Below are 20,845 nucleotides of genomic sequence, written 5' to 3'. Positions count from 1 at the left end.
AATTTTTCATACAGTGACTAAAAAGATACATTTTACCTAATAATTCAAAGTAAATATGTTTTCTTTGATTATTGATCATGTATTAGTAGAATATTGTTGAGTTCCTGTTAAACTGCGAGCCCTTTAAATCTGAAGCCCCGCCCCCTCTGCTGAGCCGCGTCATCACAAATCTCAAACAAACATGGCGGCGCCCTCGGGCTGCTCAGCTCTCCTGGCTGGTTCAGCGCTGTTTGCGGCAGTTTTAGCGCTGTTTTATGCAACCTCGGGCGTAGCGGGTCCCGCGGTGTGTCTGGTGGCCGTGGCCGGACTGCTGCTGCCGCTGTGGGGCTTCTGGCTGCGGCGGCGGGACGGAGGGACGGAGCGGCGGGTCTGTGTGCTGGTGCTCGGGGACATCGGTCGCAGTCCTCGGATGCAGTATCACGCCTTGTCGCTGAGCAAACACGGATATCAGGTCACTTTTGTCGGGTTTTTAGGTGAGACTTCATTCATTCATCTGTTTCAGTCATATCAGGGAGTTTGTCAGCTCTTAAATACTGAATGTGATGCTACTGGAGGGTCGATGTTATCAGTTAAACTTCTTATAAAGTATAAATAACAGCAAAACATGCAAGAACACCTAGCCACCTTTATTGTCATAAAGAACATACACTAGCTGGTGCACATTTTGTTTTTTACTTTTGGAAAGCAAAAATAAATCAATAAAATATTGAATTTCCAACTTTTCAGAGTTAAAAATGATTCCAATAAGTGCAATCTCAAACTAATTGTTGTTTTTATACCTTAATCTGTTTATTTCAGATAATAAATCAATCAGTCAGACTGATTTAAAAAAGTATAATGGAGGCACAAACTGAAAAACCCAAAGATAAAATTTACATTAGTATAAAAACTTACTTTTTTGTCATTGGTAAGAAACAAAAATTATTCAAAATAGATTGTAAAAAATATTTACAATATATACATGTAAGATAATATATACACACACATAAATATATATATACACATCTGCACACATTTATTGCACAGTGAAAATGTGGCAGCAGTATTGCACGGAGTTATATTTGCACAGAGAGAAACATTGAAATGTAGCAGCAGTTTTGGTTCACAGTGAACCAAGGTGGTGTGGCCCAGAAGGATTATTGTGAATTTAAGAGTCTGATGGCTTGGGGGTTGAAACTGTCACAGAACCTGGCTGTTCTCGTTCTGATGCTGCAGAACCTCCTCCCAGAGGGGAGCAGGGAGAACAGATCATGGTGGGGGTGAGTGGAGTCTTTGATAATGTTTTGGGCTCTGCTGAGACAGCGCTTGTGTTCAACATCTTGGATGGATGGAAGAGAGGTCTGGATGATCTTCTCTGCCGTCCTCACCACCCTCTGTAGTGACTTCTTGTCCGAGTCCCTGGAGCTGCCAAACCAGATGGAGATGCAGCTGGTCAGCAGCTCTCTATGGTGCCTCTGCAGAAGATGGTCAGGATGGGAGGAGACAGCTGTGCTCTCTTCATCCATCACAGGAAGTGCAGACGTTGCTGAGCCCGTTTGACCAGAGATGATGTGTGAAATGACCAGTCCAGACTGTCCTTTATGTGCACCCCCAGAAATTCAGTGCTGCTGACCACCTCCACAGCTTTATAGTCATCATGATCAACTCCTTGGTCTTCTCAGCATTCAGGATCAGGTTGTTCTCACTGCACCAGCCGCTTCAGCTTCTCTTTGTAGGAGCAGCAGTCATGTGTCAGCAGCATGATATATACTGTGGTTTAGAAGAGAAGTAACAGTAAAAACTGTTAATTACATAGTGTTGTAAGTTAGGGCTGTACATCTACTTTTGATAGAAGTATGTTCAACAGGTGAGGAACAAGTTCGGGCCCAGAACATTCAGTGTGAAGTGACAGTTAATATTTTTGCTCAAATAAAACTAAAAAAATGACAAACTAACTGTAAAGGGACATTAATTGACTAGATAATACTAAAAATGACCACAAAGAGATGTAAAATACCTAAAACAAATCAAAAAGATTTCAGATTTCTACAAAAAATGAAGAATTATTCCAAAAAAAGCAGAATCACACACTTAAGTAAACTAAAAAGACACTCAAAATGACACAGATCAGAACAGCAACAAAAAGAAACAAAACTACTGCAGAAAGGTGACAAATAACCAGGGAAAGAAAAGTGACTGTAAAGAGTTGTGAACTAATCTTGGAAGACAAATCCTGAAATGAAAACCCAGTGTGAGCTGTGGAAATGACGCTGTGATGTTTTTCAGACTCTAAACCTCATCAGGACGTTCTGAACGAGGAGAAGATCCAGATTGTTCCCATCGCGGAGGTGAAAGGAGTTCGAGGTAACTGGATCCATTTTACTGTGTTTTTGTATCATCAGAAAGGAGCAACGTCGCAGCTAAAACAGTGTTTTGTTGTTTTTTTTCCCAGCGGGACCCAAGATCCTCACATACGTGTCGAAGGTGTTTCTTCAGTCGCTGCAGCTTCTGTTTGTTCTGCTGACGATGGAGCTGCAGTCTCAGATTCTGATGCAGGTTTGCTGGATCCTGATTAAAAGCTCAAATCTGTGGTTTTTTGAAGATATAACAGCATCTCTGTCATTAGAAGAGCCAAATGCAGCAGAAAAATCTGACATATTTTACTATTTTTTATTTTAAACACATTTCACAACGTGGAGCTTAAAATATCTCTCAAATGTCATTTTCTACAAAGTGTTAAATTCTAATTTCCAGATATTTCTTTATTTTGGCCACCTTTACAAGTAAAATACTATATTTATGTGTGTTTTTCCACTGCTTTTAAGTAAGTAGTGTTAATATGGAGTCTAATCTAAACTTCACTTATTTGTTGTTTTCTGCTTTATGGCAAACTTCATCTCCTTCATGCTTTTATTTTCTCATCTCGTCTCTTTTTAGTTTTAATTATTCCATAAATATCCTATCAATCTGTGTGCACTTTATTCAGCTTTCCTTTCTGTACTATGATTAATTGATTTAATTTAATTGCCAGGATTTTAGGAGGAAACTGGATTAGCCAGATTTTCAAAATAAGAAAGAGGAAGTCACCAGGATTCCTTGAAGTGTGTTAGACTATCAAAATATGAGCTCAAGTGTTTGAAGGAACTTATCAGGGTTTGTGAATAATAATAATAATAATAATAGTAATAACAGAAAAATGTCACATCCAAGTAAGGAAAAAGAACAAGTGGAATAAAAGAACCTGGAGGGAAAAAACAGAAACAGAAGGCTACAAATATTAATGATAGTAGTAATAGCAAATAAATAAAATATTTACTTAAATCAATAAATAAAGGGGAAAAGAGAAAAAATGAACAAATATAATTAATAAAAGTACTAATTACAAGATATTTTATATATTGGGAAAAATAAAAAATATTCAGAGTAGATTTTACTTGTGTCAGTTGTACATTATATACATTTTTCAAGACATATTGAACTGCAGTCACTGCATTGACACTCAAAATTTCCCCAGAAATTGTCTAGTTTTATCAGATTTATTTTTATTTTTTTTTACAGTTGCATGAAAAATCCTTTAAATAACCTATGTGAACACTTCAGTTAAGCTCCTTTATGTATTTATTTATTTATTTATTTTTAACAAATATTTAAACTTATATTTAGTTCTGCCAAACTTTAGATACTTTAGTTGTGTTTTCTGCATTTGTTGGGTTAGTAGCATTTGCAGCGTTGTTTCTTTTGTCTAGATTTTCAATAGTTTGTTTCCTTAGTTTGCCTGCATCTTCTTGCTTCTTTGCTCATGTTTTCTCAGTTGCAGCGGCTAAACTCTCAGGTTCACTTAGCGTTTCTGTTATTTTTCCTATTTCATAGATTCGCAGTAAATAGAGAAACTGTAGGAGCACCTCAAACCACAGCCATCGAAATGAGAATCAGTTTCATTTGCAAGTATTTTTTCACATATGAGGACTTGTGGTGATTTAGTGCATTACAGTGATCAAGTAACGTGTTTAAAGAGGAAAATAAGTGTTACAAGACAAAAAAATAAGAAGCAGGTGAAGCAAATCCAGAGAATTCTGAGTAATAAAAACTTGTAGAAATATTGACAGTGTGCAGGAATGTGCAAATTATTAACCTTAGAATCTGCAAAATTACACAGTATGTGTAGTAGATGTGATTTATGCAGTTTCATTTTGTATCTGCTGTTCACTTTTCTTTTTAGGGGTTTTGCAGGTTTTATTTTGTGTGTTTGCCACAATTAATGGGGGGGACTAAGAGCCACTATTTATGGGCTGGATAGATAGATAGATAGATAGATAGATAGATAGATAGATAGATAGATAGATAGATAGATAGATAGATAGATAGATAGATAGACAGATAGACAGATAGACAGATAGACAGATACTTTATTAATCCCGAGGGAAATTCAAGATGCTGCTTTTCTAGCTCTGGTTGGATTCCTTTTCAGACGTCACTCTGTCGACTCTGTTTCCCAGAATCCTCCTGGCCTGCCTGGTATCGCCGTCGCCTGGTTCGTGTGCGTCCTCCGAGGCAGCCGATTGGTCATCGACTGGCACAACTACGGCTTCACCATCATGGCGCTGAGCCTCGGTCCGGCTCATCCGGTGGTTCGACTCGCAAAGTGGTCAGTTTTCCTGCGATACCGAATCGTTTTTTTAATTATAATTTCTGATTCTGTGGCGTTAAATTCTGGGTCTGTTTTCTCTGACAGCTGTTCTCCTTCTCGTCTTCAGGTACGAACATTTCTTCGGACCTTTGGCCACCAACAGCCTGTGTGTCACCAATGCCATGAAGGACGACCTGCAGAAAAACTGGGGTGTCAGGTTGGATGTGATTCGTGCTTTACATGTTGTCCGTTTCATTTTCGTCTAGTTATTATATCTCAAATCATCAAATCATCTTCTGCTCGATAATCTCTGGTCTGCTTGAAACTTTTCTATCACAAAATATGGATATTTAAAATGGTGTTTGTGAAACATCAGCGTCATATATCAAACTCTTTCCGAGATAATGTTTGAAAAATTTGCCCATCGACTCACTTTCAGCAGGTTTTTTGAACAACAAAATCTGAGGAACTATTAAAGATAAAAACCTGAAATCTTCACTGTTATTTCTCATCATGTCAGTGATTCAGAATCTGTAATTAGACAAGTTGATCAAATAACCTCTGATTATTGGTTGAATATGAAAAAATGAAAATTCCATCTTTGAGCTCAAATTAATAAAAAAAACAAACATAATACAGAAGTCAACTAGTGATATTTTTTCTACGTGTCACAATAGTACAAAACTAAACTTGTAGAATACTTTTAATATCAAATAAAAGGTCACAAAAATGGAAAAAAATGCAATTTTGTTGAATTTGTATAACTAGCAGGTAAGACGACTTGATTCTCAGAACTTATTTTTTCAGAATTCATGACATGACGAGAAATAACTGTGAAAATTTCAGGATTTTATCTATAACAGTTCCTGGGATTATTAGGAATGTTACCAAGAAGTAGCCCCACATAATGATGCTGCCACCACCGTGCTTCAGACCAACATGTAAATTCAAACAGACTCAAATTTCAATGTGAGAAAAAACCTGCTGAAAATCATTAGATGGGGAAATTTTGCAAAAAGAAATCTCAAAAAGTTTTATATAAAGCTAAAATTCCACCAATATCTTTATAAATATCCGGATTTTATGCTGAAGAAATTTAAGGTGAATCAGAGATGGTTCAGTAGAAATGTGGTTAAAATCCTGAGCTGCAAAAAACCCAAAAGAGTTTCTGACAGTCGGACGTCTGCAGGGCGACGACGCTGTACGACCGACCGCCGTCCATCTTCAGAGAGACGCCGCTGAAGCTGCAGCACGAACTCTTCACGAGGCTGGTCGACGTTTATCCTCAGTTCCAGGACCCTGGGTGAGTTATAGAGTACAGAAAACCACCATTTAAAATCACACAAAACACCCTGTAAGAGGATCAGTTTAACTTCTGCTGAAAGAAATGAGGAACAGTTTTATTTTTATGACATTGTCGAACCACAGGGTGCACAAATTTAACTTAAATACTGAATTCCTATAGACTGTGTTTTTTAAGCTCAAAAGCTGTAATTTTTTGTGTTTTAATGGATCAGAATTGAAATAAGAATAAATAAAAAACAAAGAAATGATAGAAAATTAAACATAATCGACTTCAGATAGAACACAATTTACAAGTTTTTATTGTTTCCTGCCAACAGCTGCCTTAAAACTCTTTTCTGTTGCCATTTAAACATTTGCAGCATCTTTTTTTTCAAGATTTTCAGGTGTTTTTTTTCTTCTCCTCTCCGCTTCACTAAATATTTCAATTGTTTTCCTGTTTTCATTGATTCTGGTTCAGTTTTGTTGCCATGTAGGTTTTTAATTACGAGGAATTTGTGGGGATTTTACAGTTAAGTGTCGCAAAACTAATTACAAGCAGGGAATTTTAAGTAGTATAATGTAGTAGAAATGTTTACAGTGTGCAGAAATGTGCAGATTATTTGCCTGAGAATCTGCAAAATTACTCGTGGAAGATGTGATTTATGCAGTTTTATGTTTTATGAGCTTCTTGCAGATTGTTTTTGCAGGTTTTATTTAGTATGCTTGTTACTTTTCCTGGTGAAAATGTGGAAAATGTAGGGTTTTGGTTCTCTTTATGACAGAATGACCCTGAAATCAACACAGTTTTATTTCTTATAACTGCAGAGAACACTAAAATGTAGAATTATGTGCAATTTTGTTACTGAAAAGCTCATTAACAGTTATTTTTAGTGGTTTTATGCAGTTTTATGTCGTCTGTGCTGTTTACAAAGGGTTTTTAGTGGTGTTAAAGCTTTTATTCTGTGTGTTTGCTGCTTTTCCTGGTAAATATGTAGAAAATCAAACCCTGAAATCAACAGTTTTTTGTCACCTAATGGTCACAAAGTGCAGTAAAGGATGTAAACATTTAGCTTAAATACAGAATCCACACTGTTTATATGTGTTTTTTGTAATGGAAAAGCTTTATAGCAGTGAATTAAGTTAGTTTAATGTTTGTTTTTAAGCTGTAATGTTTTAGTTTTATGTTGTCTGGCTGTTTACAGATAGTTTTATATTCTGTATCTGTGTTACTTTTCCTGTTAAATATATGGAAAATGTTGTGTCATTGTTTATTTTTGACCAAATCGAAGCCTGAATTCTGAACACTGCCTTCACAGGAACAGTTTATTTTATATCACTGTGTAGGTATAAACACTTACATAGAGATTTTCCTTGCCTTAGTGTCTTTTTTTTATTCTTTCATGTTTTAGTTGGTGCAGTTTTATGTCTTCTGTGCTGTTTACAGATTGTTATTTCAGGGTTTTTTTTGCAGGTTTTAATCTGTCTGCTGCTCGTCCTGATGAAACTGTGGAAAAGGTTGTGTGTCTGATGTTTTTATGACTCTCTTGCTGCATCCACTGATGTTCAGGTCTGAGGAAGAGGATGTGGAGGTGGAGAGGACAGTTTTCTCGGTCCGTGATCCGGCCGACGGCACCGTGACGCTGAGGACGAACCGACCGGCGCTTCTGATCAGCAGCACCAGCTGGACGGGTAACCGACACCAGAAACACCACAAAATCCCAAATCAGGCTCCGATATCACAGTCTGACACTGAGAGAATAAATAAGAAGCATTTATTAGCAGTCTCCAAACAAATAGTATCATCCAAAAGGAAAAAAATAACCTTCAGAACTTTTTATTGTCCTTTAAATGGGCTGTTTGTCTTAATCAGACAAATAAGTTTGACTTTAATAAAGACAGTTCTGTCTGTAGCCACTAGAATTGTAGAATTCAATAAGCAGAAAAACCAAATCTTGTCCGATACATGTGGAACTTTTTGCAGAAACGATCTGCAGGTAGATGTCAGAAGACTCCTTAACATCACCTGCTGTGGAACCTGAACACACATAAGAAAAAACATTCTATGAATCATTCATCGGGGTGAATAATCAGCTGTCAGGATAAATTAATTAGACTGTTATTTACGTTCTTTATACACTGAGGTCTGGAGGTTTCAGTTAGAATTTAGTTGTGAGAAAATAAAAGATATCGGTGCACAAATAAGCAACTTGAATGACAGTTAAAAAATGTTTAAAAAAAAAAAAAAAAGCAAATTTCAGTCGCTAAAATTCAGCTTATTAAATCATTTATTTCCTTTTAAGTATCTAAAACAATCAACATCCATATCCACATTATATTCATTAAGGTGCCATTTTACTTAATATTTCAAAATAAAACTGAAAATACTCCATCCTGCTGATTTTCTGGAGTAAATTTAAAGTTTTAAATGACTCCAACAACCAGTAAATCAACTAAAATAAGAGCAACTGGAGGTAAAGTAAGTTCAGTGCAGGTGGAAATTTATCTTATTTCTCTCAAACTGTCACTGCAGATATTCTTTTAATAAGATTTTTCCTTTTCCCTCCACAGAGGATGAAGACTTTTCCATCCTGCTGAAAGCTCTCGAAGGTACAAATCGTTCAAACTGAAACTAAATCAGAAACTAGAACATTTTCCGTCGTCTCACGGCTGTTTGTTCTCTATAGATTACGAAGTTTTCGTTAAAGGAGGAGCTTCCTTACCGTCTTTAATCTGCGTCATCACAGGTAACTTTCTGCTGCTGCTAAAGTTTCTGCCTTATTTTAACTTTAATTTAAACTAGTTTCACGTTTTCATTTTTCTTTTATCTGTTTTCCAGCTGCTTTGGTGTAAAAACATGGATATAAGAACACATTTAAACAATAAAACAGCACAAAGAGAGGAGAGAGAATAAAACAATCATTAATAAAAGAGGGGAAAATAGCCAATATTTAATTTTACTGTGTTAATTTGAGTTTATAAATGCAGTTTTTGGAGCTTTAATTGATTAACCTCATGCAACTCAAAGACATTTTTCTCATCTCGTGTCCTTTTAACTGTTTTAATTAGTTTAAATTATTCAGTAAATCTGTGTGCACTTTAATCAACTTGTCTGTGCTGTTTTTGAGTAATTCATTTTTATGACATATTTTATTTATTTTTCGGTATCATTTGAGGACCCAGTTTGTATTAACTATATGGAGGCTCATAAATACATGTTTTTGGTTTTTTTTTAGCTCCTTGTGGTGAAAAACTTGTAAATGTGTTTTTGTGTGTTTTTTCAGGTAAAGGTCCTCAGAAGGAACATTACAAGAAAATCATCGACTCTCTGCGTCTGGAGCACGTTAAGATCTGCACTCCCTGGCTGGAGGCCGAAGATTATCCTGTTTTATTAGGTAGGTTTTACCTTTTCTCTACCCTCTAAATCCTGAGCAGTTTCTGGGTGTTTTTTGTCACATTTTTCTTCACTGTGGGCTCATTTTTCACTCTACTGTGCTCATTAGCTGTAGAAAAATGTTTCACCATTCTTATAACAGAGAAGCAACAAGTAGAGAAACAGAGTTAAACACAGGAAAGATACAAAATGCAAAATACAGAATTTCTTTATATAAATAACTATATTCATGATTAACCATTTCTATCAATATTTAGTGCACCGGTGTTCTTTATTTTCTACAGATCATGGTTCAATGAGGATAATTTACTCGTTTTTCATTAAAAAATGCATGTTGAAGCTTCTTTAATTCATTGGAAACACCTACATATAATATACAGTAGTTTTACATGACATGGATTTTTTAGTAAATTTTATTTCACATTTTGAATTTTTTTCCTTTCATGGAATTAATTAACACGAGACATCTCTTCTGTTCAGGGTGGGTTTGCAAATATATGAAATGAACCATTTTTATTTTATGTTGTTTACATTTATTAAGCCAAGCAGAAGAAGTTTCATACTGAAAAATAATTTTAACAATTTCTGATTGTGAAATTGATTTTTTCTATTTTTTTCTTTTAAAATGGGTCAGTTTAGCCTGCAATGTATCAGGAAGGTTGAAGTTTCATTAGAAAATGGATTGACATTCTTGTTTTCTTGTCAGCCTTTTTGTGTCACTCTTGTGCTATCCAATAAAAATATTCTTATATTGTGAGTTATTTTAGCCCCCAAAAGGCAGGAAATCCCAGAAAAAGTTACATTGAAAGATTTTTTTTTTCCCTCGGTTCTTCGGAGGATATATAAGAAGTGATAATAAGTCAGTCAGGAAGTCAGTAACTAAGACAGGAGGTCAGTCAGTAAGTAGGTACCTAAGTAAGTCAGTAACCAAGTCATTAAGTAATGAAGTAAATCAGTCAGTAACTAAGTCAATAAGTTAGTAGATAACTAAGTAATTAAGTCAGTCAGTAAGTAAATAGATAAATAAAACTAAATGTGAACAAAACAGACGCTCCCAAACAAAATGTTTCTCAAAGTTCTTTATGTTTACTTTAGGAGTTAAATCATCTCAACACATTAAAATAAGAAACACTAACCTGCCTCTACGTGTAAAGAAGCGACTTAAAGTTTATTTTTGTCGTCCAGGTTCAGCAGATCTGGGAGTTTGTCTCCATAAGTCGTCCAGTGGACTCGATCTGCCCATGAAGGTGGTCGACATGTTCGGCTGCTGCCTCCCCGTCTGCGCCATCAGCTTCCACTGGTGAAAATACTTTAACTAGAACACAGTTTCAGGTGCGCACACTCACAGTTTTGTTTTCACATGGCTAAATGTGGTGTTTTCATGCAGTTTACATGAGCTGGTGAAACATGAGGAGAACGGACTGATCTTCAAAGACTCTGCAGAGCTATCACAGCAGTTAAAGGTGAGAAGAAATCCTGGAAATGTGTTTCTGTAACACAAATACAGCCTTTAAAGTGTTCAGGAGTCTGCATTATAATTATTATGACATTATGATTGAACTCCCATTATGATTAAGCTGAGAATATTTCCTGATATTCCATTTATTTAATGCCACTATCTGAAGATAATTCTTCTTGTTTGCTCCCAGTGTCTCCTGTCAGAGTTTCCCAGTTCAGACGGTAAACTGGGAACCTTCAGGAAGAACCTCCGGACCAGCAGGGGGCAGCGCTGGGACGACAACTGGGACCAGAACGTTCTGCCGCTGATCAGCTCCAGATGAACCCAGTGGTAGTTTGTGGTGCTGCAGCTATAAAAAATACTGCAGAGTCGTCTGCAAAACTGTTAACCAGGTTGGTTATGTTTATAAAATGTGCAGTCGAGAAAACAAACCGGATGCAAAACCAAAAGTAGGAAAATATTTACGGCTCTTTCACCCTCTTTGAGTCCAGTTTTTATTTATACGCTTACATGATGAACACTGAGGTCACAGCAGGAGGACGTTTAAAGGACCAACACTAAGGTTTTTTTCTTTTTTGTTTTGTTTTAAAGTTAACACGTTTGAATTGCAAAAAAAAAAAAACACAAAACATGTACGGTGGCCATGATGTGCAACAATATTTTGGTAAACAAAACAACAACAAAAAAAAACTGAAAACAGGACAACCGTTATAAAACAACAAAATACAACAGAATGGAAAACTAAATTTAAAAAACAACAACAATGAAACAGAAAATGCAACATTTTAGACAATACAGAAAAACAAAAAAAAAAACCAAAACAATAAAACAAAAAACAACATTTTAGAAAACCTAACAGAACTGAAAGTAGAACATTTTGGAAACACACAAAAGGAAAATGTTTAAAAACAAAACAGAAAAAGCAACAATGTTTTGTGTTTACTGTTTTGTTTGTGCAATATTTGAAATGTTGTTTCGTAAAATGTTATATTGTTTTGTTGTGGTGTTTTTCTATAATGTTGTTGAGTTTTGCACTTCAGGGCCACCGTCTAAATCTTATAATTTTAGTTTCATGTCTGTTTAAGTCTTTATTTTTTCTTTTTTTGGGATGACGTGGATACATGCTGGAAGTGAAATGTCTGATAACTACAGATTCTTTACGGGAAACTTTGACAAACTGAAGGAAACGCCGATGAGATAAAAAAAAAACAGTTCTGTGAACTTTCCACCTTTTCATTCCTGCAGCTTCACTTGAATGTACAGAAGACACTTTGATACAATGTACAGCTGTAAATAAAACCTTTATTGTGTTAAAGTCATCTGTGCAGTCTGATCAGCTCGATGGTGGAGAGTCTGTTGTAGGGAAACACCTGTCGGACCGGTTCTGTCATCACCTGGTGGCCGATTCCTGCTTTTTCTGCTCATACAACACAAAAAGGTGAGTTAACTGAAGATGTAAAGCAACGAGTTTAATTATATACAGAGGTTACTCAAAATTAAAATAATTTGAGACAGCAAACTCTGGTTCAGTAAAGTGCAAGTAGATTTATAGAATAATTGAAATTAATTGACTGGGACAAATAAAAACATGGAAGATAAAGTGGACTAGAGAAATCAAAAGGAGTGGAAAAAAGTGCAGACAAGTTTGATAAAACTACAGAGTTTTGAAAAGACTAAGAACACTTCTTACAAGCAGTGGAAATAACGACAATTGAGGCAAATTAAGTTCTAAAAGAAGCTGGTTCTAGCAGTCATGAACAAAAGTTTCCATCCACTTGTAAAGACCAAGTTTATGAATGACTCCTAAAACTCTGAATTTTCCATTATGCAATCATTGAAACACTTGAATCTTTGTCACAAAAAGCAGTCATGCATTTTGGTTTCGAGAGGTTTTGCCGTACAAGAATCTTCCACCTCGCTGCGCTGAATGTAAACTGTTGACTTCCACTTGCAGTCAGATCAAACTGGTTTCTTACCGAGCTGCAGTTTAAATCCGCTGTAGGTTTCTGGGTTTCTGATGGTGGAGCAGATGAGGACTTCAGGAGAAGAGCAGCTGAAGATCTTGGATAGAAGCTTCACCAAACTAACGGCCACATCTGGGTCATAAACCACATCTGCATCACAGGAACAAACATCTGTAAGGATTCACCATTCACACAACTGAGTCACTCAATAGAACTATTTTTGGTCATCAGTATTCTTTAGAGTTTTTTTTAAACTGAAACATTAACTAGTTCAAGCTTTTACATTGTCAGAATTTGCTAGTTTTCTGTTTCGTTTTTGGAAGATGGACCCTAAAAGCAGCAAATATAGAAATAAAATGGGCCCTAAGATGGAATCTTGAGGAACTCCACAACCGATTAGACAGTAAAGGAGGAACAACTCTTCAGATTTGTGTTTCTTTGTCTTATGTTGTTTGTGATCATTTTGTCTTTATTTGTTGTTTAATGATCTTTGTGGTCGTTTTGTGTCTTTCTGGTCGTTCGGTGTCTTTTTGTGTCTGTGGTCATTTTGTTGTTTTGTGTCTCTTTATCATCGTTTAATGTCTTATTGTCATTTTGTGTCTCTGTTGTTATTTTGCGTCTCTGTGGTCATTTTGTGTCTCCTTGTGGATGTTTATGGATCTTTGTGGATGTTTTGTGTCTTCTTGTGGTCATTTTGAGTCTCGTTATGGTTGTTTGGTGTCTTTCTGTGGTCGTTGTATTGATTTTTGTGGCTGTTTTGTGTCTTTTTGTGGTCATTTTGTGTCTCTTGGTGGTCATTTTGTTGTTGTGTTGTGTCTCTTTGTGGTTGTTTAATGTCTTACTGTGGTTGTTTTTTTTTTGTCTCTTTCTTGTCATTTTGTGTCTCTTTGTGGTTGTTTAATGTCTCATTGTGGTGACACTCTGACCTGCAGCGATGACGGTGTCGGCTCTTATCCGTCTCAGCTGTTCCTCTGTCGCTGAGGTCCAGTCCAGCTCCTCCACTCTGACCTCTGGAGTCGTTTTGGGGTTCAGTCCGTTCAGCTGGACGTTGTCTTTGAGTTTCTGCAGAACTGTAGAGTGACAGTCGCTGAAGACGAAGCTGGTCGGGCTGCAGCAGCGACACACAGTGATCCCGGTCAGACCGACACCGCTGCCAAGCTCCAGAACCGACCTGCAGAGGAGGAACGGAGGTAAAACATAAATGTCATATTGCAACTAAGTAACAATAACAAATTAAAGCTGCAAGCAGCGTTGGACGGGTCCTCGCATCCTTGCTGGTCGGCGAATCCGCGCACGTCCACCAGGTGGCGCTGCGACCGAGAATGCATGTCGGCCTATGGATGTGATCAGGACTGGACTCTGATCACACGTAAAGTTTGAGGTAGATTGGAGCATGTTTAGGGCAGTTACACAGCAGTTGATGTTTCATGGCGAACCACCAAAATTCACGAGGCCGCCATGGCCACGCCCTCAGACTTAAGGTGAGCATTTTGATAACTTTTGATCACCCATGCCTGGAGTACATCCTGGTCAAATTTCAGCTCTCTCGGTGTTACCCTGTTTGAGTTTATAGCTTTTGAAAATGTACCAAAATGACCCAAAATCGTCAAAACGTATGACATATAATTCAAAATGGCCGACTTCCTGTTGGGTTTTGGGCATGGGTGTCAATTACATTTTTGTGTGTCTTGACGAGTTACATATGCCTACCAAGTTTCATGATTCTAGCTAAAACGTACTGGCCGTAGTAAGTGTTTGAAATTTTCCAGGTGGCGCTATGGAGCCATTTTGCAACACACATATGCAGTTTCCCTAAAATATCAAATGGGTTGCCGGTCCAGATATGTGTGGTAATTTTGGCGAGCATTTGAGCATTTTTAACCTGTCAAAAAGTACTTTGTTTATTCTGGATACGTTGCCATGGCAACAGCGTTTTATGAATCGTCAAAATCTTCACACTGTGGCATCGTCTAGGTGTAACCAGTCACCTGACCAATTTTCTGAATGATATGACAAAGTTTCTGGCAATGGCACGTGCAAATGTAATGACAATTTCTTCCTGTTGCCAATAGGTGGCGCTATGAGTATTTCTAAATTTATGAGTGTGGATGTGTTCAGACCCGGACTGGTGTCCACCATATCAAGTTTGGTCCAGATTGGACCATTTCCAGCTGAGATATTAATAATTCAATTTTCATGGCGAGAAATCGAAATTCGCCGCGTCGCCACAGACACGCCCTTTGACGACGAGCCACCATTTTCTCTGGGGATCATCATCAATGTGTTCTGGCTTATGTCACCAAATGTGAGATGAATCTGATCAACGTGCTAAGAATAGTACATCAAAGTGTGAAAAATGTCAACTTCCTGTTACCACAAGGTGGCGCTATGACTGTCAATGTATATAACCACATGGATATTGTCAGGGCTGGACATTGATCACACATGTAAAATTTCAGGCAGATTGGAGCATGTACAGCTGAGTTAGACACCACTTCCTGTTTCATGGCGAAGGATCCATTTTTTTGGGAGTCGCCATGGCCACGCCCTTTGAAATGAGATGAACATTTTGATAACTTTTCATCAGGTCGCGTGTTTGCATATATTGGCCAAATTTGACATCTCTCGGACTTATCCCCGATGAGTTATTAATTTTGAAAAATTTACAGCTAATTCAAGATGGCCGACTTCCTGTTGGGTTTAGGGCGTGGCCATGATTGACTTTTTTGGGTTTCCTGATGTGCTGAATATGCCTGCAAAATTTTGTAGCTGTAGATGAAACACTTTGCCAGTTGGCCTAATGACCAAATTTTCAATTTTCCAGGGGGCGCTATGGAGCCATTTTCCCACACACATGCGCAACTCCCATAAAATATCAAGTTTTTCGCCAGTCCTGATGAGCATGCCAAGTTTGACGCGTTTTGGGGTATGATAAGGCCGCCAAAAATGGCGATTTCCCGGTGGGCAAAGAATAATAATAATAATAATAATAATAATAATAATAATAAATAATTCCTTGCATTCCAATAGGGTCCTCCGCACCGTCGGTGCTCGGACCCTAATTAAGACATGAGCTTTAGCTACGGCTCTAATTAATACAGCTTTTATAGTATTTGCCTTTTTAGCAGAATAACGTGACACCACTTCACTGTGCCATCCAAAAAATTACATTTAATTGTGTTTATTGTGTTTATCGATGTTTTTTGTCTCTCTATGGTCATTTGTTTCTCTTGGTAGTCATTTTGTATCTTTATAGATATTTCAAGTCCGTTTTTATTCATTTTGTGTCTATTTTCCATCATTTCATGTCTCTTTGTGGTCATTTTCTGTGTCCTTGTTGCCATTTTGTCTCTTTTTGATCATTTTTTGTCTGTGTGTGATCATTGTGTCTCTTTTTGTAAATATTTTTTGTCTCTTTGTTGTAAATTTGTGTGTATTTGTCTTTATGGCATATCGTCTGTGGTCATTTTGTGTCTCTTTATGGTTGTTTGATGTCTTTTTGTGATCGTTTTATGTCTCTGTGCTCCTTTTGTGTCTCTTTGTGGTCATTTTGTTGTTGTTTTGTGTCTGTTTGTGGTCGTTTAATGTCTTATTATCATTTTGTGTTTGCTTGTTGTTATGTTCCATCTCTTTGTGCTCATTTTGTGTCTCTTTGTGCTCATTTTGTGTCTCTTTATGGTTGTTTGTGTATCCATGTGGTTGTTTTATTTCTTCTTATGGTCATTTTGTGTCTCTATGGTTGTGTGGTGTCTTTTTGTGTATTTTTGTGGTTGTTTTGTGCCTCTTTGTGGTCTCTTAGTGTCTTTGTGGTCATTTAATGTCTTTTTGTATCTCTTTGTGGTCATTTTATGTCTCTCTGTGGTTGTTTTATAGATATTTTTGTCTCTTTGCAGATCTCAATACTCAATGACATAATGAGAAATAACTGTGAAAGTACATTTTTTAATCTCTAATAGTTTCTCAGATATTGTTTTTCAAACAGACTCGGATTTAAATGTGAGAAATGAACCTGCAGAAAGTGAGTCGATGGACAATTTTTTTAAAAAATCTTGAAAAATTTTTGATGTATTTAGCTAAAATTTCACAGATATCTTTATAAATATCAGTGTTTTGTGCTGTAAAAACTTCAGGTAAATCAGAGATGGTCGAGCAGATATTTTTAGTATAAATCTGATCATTTCACATCTGAAGTTTGATTTATTTATTATTCCTGAATGAAAACATGCTGATAGTTCTGCTGGTCCTGGTACCTCCCAGTGAAGTCCTGCCGGTGCTCCAGAGCCCACTCGGCCAGGTACAGCGCCGCCTCCCAGGTCACCAGGCCGGTGGTTCCCTCTGAGATCAGAGCCACGTTCTCCAGCAGGCTGACGGCGCCACCACCAGGCTGCAGGAGGAACAGCAGGAGAACCCCATCAGAACTGACCTCGGTTTATTTCCATGTGGTCTAACTGAGCTGCTGCTTCAGTCTGGTACCAGTAAGTAGCTCTTGTAGCTCTCGCTGGACTCCTCGGCTCCGATCACTTCAGCCAGAGCGTCGTACAGCTGGTCCAGAGGTTCACAGCTTGCTGCCTCCTGCTGCAGACACACAAACACACAACAAGGTCACACAATAACATAAACACAGAACAATGGAGGTTTCATCTGTTACTGTAGTGATGTTCAGAGAAACAAACTCGACTGGCATCAGCTGGTTTCTGTTTATGGTCAGTTTGGATCTTTAAGGATCATTTCATGTTCTTTGTGGTTGTTTTGTCAATGTTTTGTGTATTTTGTGGTCAGTTCTCATCTCTTTGTGGCCATTTTTAATCTTTTTGGAATAATTGTGTCTCCTTGCTGTCATTTCGTCTCTTTGCCATCGTTTCTTGTCTCTTCATAAATGTTTAGTGTCTCTTTGCAGCCATTATGTCTCTTTGTGGTCATTTTGTGTCACTTTCCGGTAATTTTGTGTCTCCTTGCTGTCATTTGGTGTCTCTTTGTTGTTGTTTTTGTCTCTCTGTGGTCATTTTATGTCTCTTTCCAGTCGTTTTGTGTTTCTTTGTAGTTGTTTCTGTGTATTTGTTGTCATTTTGTGATAATTTTGTCTCTTTCCAATTGTTTTTCTCTTCATCTTCCATTAATCAGTGTTTGATGGAAAGTTTCTTGAAATGTTTGAACTGATCAACCTTCATGTCTTAAAGTGATGTTGGATTCTTGTTTCTGTTTGTTCAGCTGAGCTCCTCGTACAATAATACGTTTACTATTTATCTTCACTACATTGACAAAAGTCTCATTCAGAAAGGTTCTTTGGTTATTTGAAGGAAGATAAACTGTAGATTAAACTTTCTTTTTCACTAAATAGTTTCTTTGAAGCTTCAAAGACAGTTGTTTTAAAAAGTTAGGACTAAAGCTCCTTGTGAAAGAAGTTGTTCCTGAAACTGTAAATGTGAATGTTGCTGACAGAAAACCGACCAGTTTGATGAGCTCCGACAGAAACAGTCTCCTGAATCTGACCGATGGAGGAAACTTCCGACACAGAGGGTGAAGACACGTCTGTAGAATTCAATAGAAAACAACATTACTGTTCATTCCACTCATATATTCTGATATTTACATTTACAACCTGATGAAATGAGAGTTTGTTTACCTGCTTCAGGATGTCTGAAATAAACTCTGATGACTTGTTGCTCTGAAGGTCTTCTTCTACAAACTGTAAAAGCAAAGCAGATTAAAATTAGTCGTTCAATAATAGAGATCCAAATACAATTTCAAGGCAGAAACTGGCTTCAGCTTCAGTTTTACACAATTTAAATGCAAATTACACATAAATATGTCAACATTTTTGTATTTGCTGTCTAGTCTTGACGTTATTTCATTGTTGTTCAGTGTGTACAGTAAAACAGTTGTGACCAGAGCATAAAAAATGCCACATACCTGAAAAAATAACACATCTAAACATTAATATTCCCTATTTTCAATTCAATTACACATGTGCGATGTCGAAATTCAATTTGTTGCTGTTGTGTGTGTTCAGAAACATTGCAAATGACTGTTATGTTATTCAAAGCTACTCATAATTAAGTTTTTAAGCGTTTTCTTAAATTTAGGGGCATTTACAGCTTATTAATGTGCACCATCCCTGCAAAATACAACGATTAAAAATCTTTCTTTATTGGTGGCTAAATTACCTAAAGTCTACGTATATTAAAATCCATTTCCAGCAGCTCTTACATGAGGCTTTGAATCTAAATTTTTTGGTCAAATGCTAAGTTTCTTTGCAAATCCAAAGCGATAGAACAAAGCAGGAGCTGAACCAAGAATTAAAATAAAATTAAGATTATTTTATTGAATACAGACTCACTGCTGAATCATTTTCATGCCGAATTACACAGAAGGCTCTACTCATTCATGTTTTATATCATTTTAGTCGTATTATGTGATTTAACTTGTCACTGAGCTTAGAAACAAGAATTGACACATTTTTGAACGGAGTCTGGTGTCTCTAACTCACCGTCCAGGGAAACGAAGGAAGGCGGCTCATTGCGAAAAACGACACTTGGAAGTCCTTTAAAATAGCTTCAGATTTTAATAATCTGTTCTCTGAGGTTTGACTCTGCTCTGAATGCGCCATGTTCAACGTGCTTTTGTTTACTTCCGGTTTAGCCAGAATCTACCGCGATGATCTGTCGCTAAAGCTACTGGGTAATGTAGTTTCTTACTAGTTTTACGCTATTTAAATAGTAAAATCAAGAAAAACGATTAATATTTATTTTTACACTCAGAAATATTAGTAGAAGTGTTAATTGAAGTTATTTAGTTTACTATTTTTAAAAATTTGATTTATTTAGCAAATACTTCAAAAGCAACTATTGGTAGTAATATTTTTTAAATATATTTAGTATTATTACACTTTTAACTATTACTATTACTTCCCTTTTATGTCTAATTATGGATTTAAGTAACCAACAAACATCTCAAAAACAACATATAGATTGCAAATGTGTAAAACAGTCAATGCAAACATTTCAAAGACAACAGAAATAAATTAGAAAAGTATAAAACACTTCGATTTAAATAAAACAGTCTGGTAACACAATAAAAAAGTAATCCAAAATAAATATGAATACAATAAATATGATTATTATTTTCAATTATTATGTTTAGCATTTTTGAAATAATGACAATAATTATTGCTACCATAAAATTATATTTATATGTTGTTAAAAAATATTGATGCTATTAATTTTAAGTGATTATTTATTAAAATCTCTCTTTTTTCCAAATTATGAATGAAAAATCAAACACGTAAAACACTTAGACTGTGTATAAAATATAATACATGAAGAATTTTTCCAATCTTCAGGAACTAAAAAAGAAAATAAATGAATAATGACTAAACATAGATAATTTTCTCAACTTGAAAACTGACCTTGAAGAATCTACATTCATATTTAAATAGTAACACACACAAAGATGTTTTAGCCTTGAAATGGTTTAACGTTGTTATCAGTTCAGAGTATTTTTGTTATTTTTAGTCTGTTGAAGGTTTTCTTGCCGCTCTTTTCTTGCTGTGTCACTGCAGGTCGAGATAAATCTCTTTACAGTTGGACCAACTCCTCATTCAGGGCAGCAGCAGAACAGAGCAGTTACTGGTGAGGAACAACACATTATTACTACTAATATTATTCATATATTACTTTATTTTTTCATCTGAAAAACTGAAAATAACAATTCTGAACTTTCTGAGATTGTTGCTCATTGAGAATACAGCAGGTTTGCTTTCACAGTTGTGTTCAAATAGAACATATTTCTATTTCTGTGAATTACCTCTAAGAATAACTTAATAATAATAATAGCTATTATTATTAGTATTATTAGTTAAAACAAAAGGTTATAGATGCAAAAAAATACAATATGTCAATTATAATAATAAAAATTTAATTAAAGTGGCTGGCATTTGTAGAGTGATCGTTCACATAATACTTTGTTATCAATAATTTATTAAATATACATTGACATGTTCCATGTTTTAATAGCATTTTCTTTACATTCCATTTAAATTTTCTTTGATATTTTATTTTGAAAGTTTTTGCTGAACATGTGTTCAGTGAACCATAACGGGTTTTTTTTTTATAAATTAGTGACTGACACACAGTGTTATTGTC

General features: G+C 36.2%; 2 protein-coding genes and 1 long non-coding RNA gene across 4 annotated transcripts; 2 read left to right on the top strand and 1 right to left on the bottom strand.

Annotated features, from left to right (window-relative positions):
- Window positions 1–152: 152 nt before the first annotated feature.
- On the top strand, window positions 153–12,059 carry alg1 (ALG1 chitobiosyldiphosphodolichol beta-mannosyltransferase). The gene is made up of 13 exons (XM_023268265.3): window positions 153–473; window positions 2,266–2,343; window positions 2,432–2,535; window positions 4,476–4,624; window positions 4,734–4,823; window positions 5,796–5,909; window positions 7,458–7,579; window positions 8,459–8,497; window positions 8,575–8,634; window positions 9,172–9,282; window positions 10,467–10,581; window positions 10,669–10,744; window positions 10,931–12,059. Exons 1-13 carry the CDS (start codon window positions 182–184, stop codon window positions 11,060–11,062), a joined length of 1,482 nt encoding a protein of 493 aa, XP_023124033.2. The 5' UTR covers window positions 153–181; the 3' UTR covers window positions 11,063–12,059.
- On the bottom strand, window positions 12,023–19,353 carry eef2kmt (eukaryotic elongation factor 2 lysine methyltransferase). 2 transcript variants are annotated; one of them, XM_023268266.3, is made up of 8 exons: window positions 19,192–19,353; window positions 18,328–18,390; window positions 18,153–18,233; window positions 17,178–17,279; window positions 16,955–17,088; window positions 13,631–13,875; window positions 12,717–12,875; window positions 12,023–12,157 (listed from the first exon to the last, which is right to left on the bottom strand). In XM_023268266.3, the coding sequence occupies exons 1-8, from the start codon at window positions 19,309–19,311 to the stop codon at window positions 12,057–12,059; spliced, it is 1,005 nt and encodes a 334-aa protein (XP_023124034.1). In that variant the 5' UTR covers window positions 19,312–19,353; the 3' UTR covers window positions 12,023–12,056. The 2 variants fall into 2 exon arrangements, with proteins under 2 accessions (XP_023124034.1, XP_023124035.1); XM_023268267.3 differs by having other exon boundaries at window positions 12,717–12,854; window positions 19,192–19,349.
- LOC129347585 (uncharacterized) lies at window positions 13,753–18,366 on the top strand. The gene is made up of 2 exons (XR_008599778.1): window positions 13,753–13,894; window positions 16,962–18,366. It is a non-coding gene; the product is annotated as an uncharacterized LOC129347585 (long non-coding RNA).
- Window positions 19,354–20,845: the final 1,492 nt, after the last annotated feature.

This window comes from Amphiprion ocellaris, chromosome 19 (assembly GCF_022539595.1).
Source record: "Amphiprion ocellaris isolate individual 3 ecotype Okinawa chromosome 19, ASM2253959v1, whole genome shotgun sequence".
NCBI classification, from domain to species: domain Eukaryota; kingdom Metazoa; phylum Chordata; class Actinopteri; family Pomacentridae; genus Amphiprion; species Amphiprion ocellaris.
This window is presented reverse-complemented; position numbering and strand designations above follow the sequence as displayed.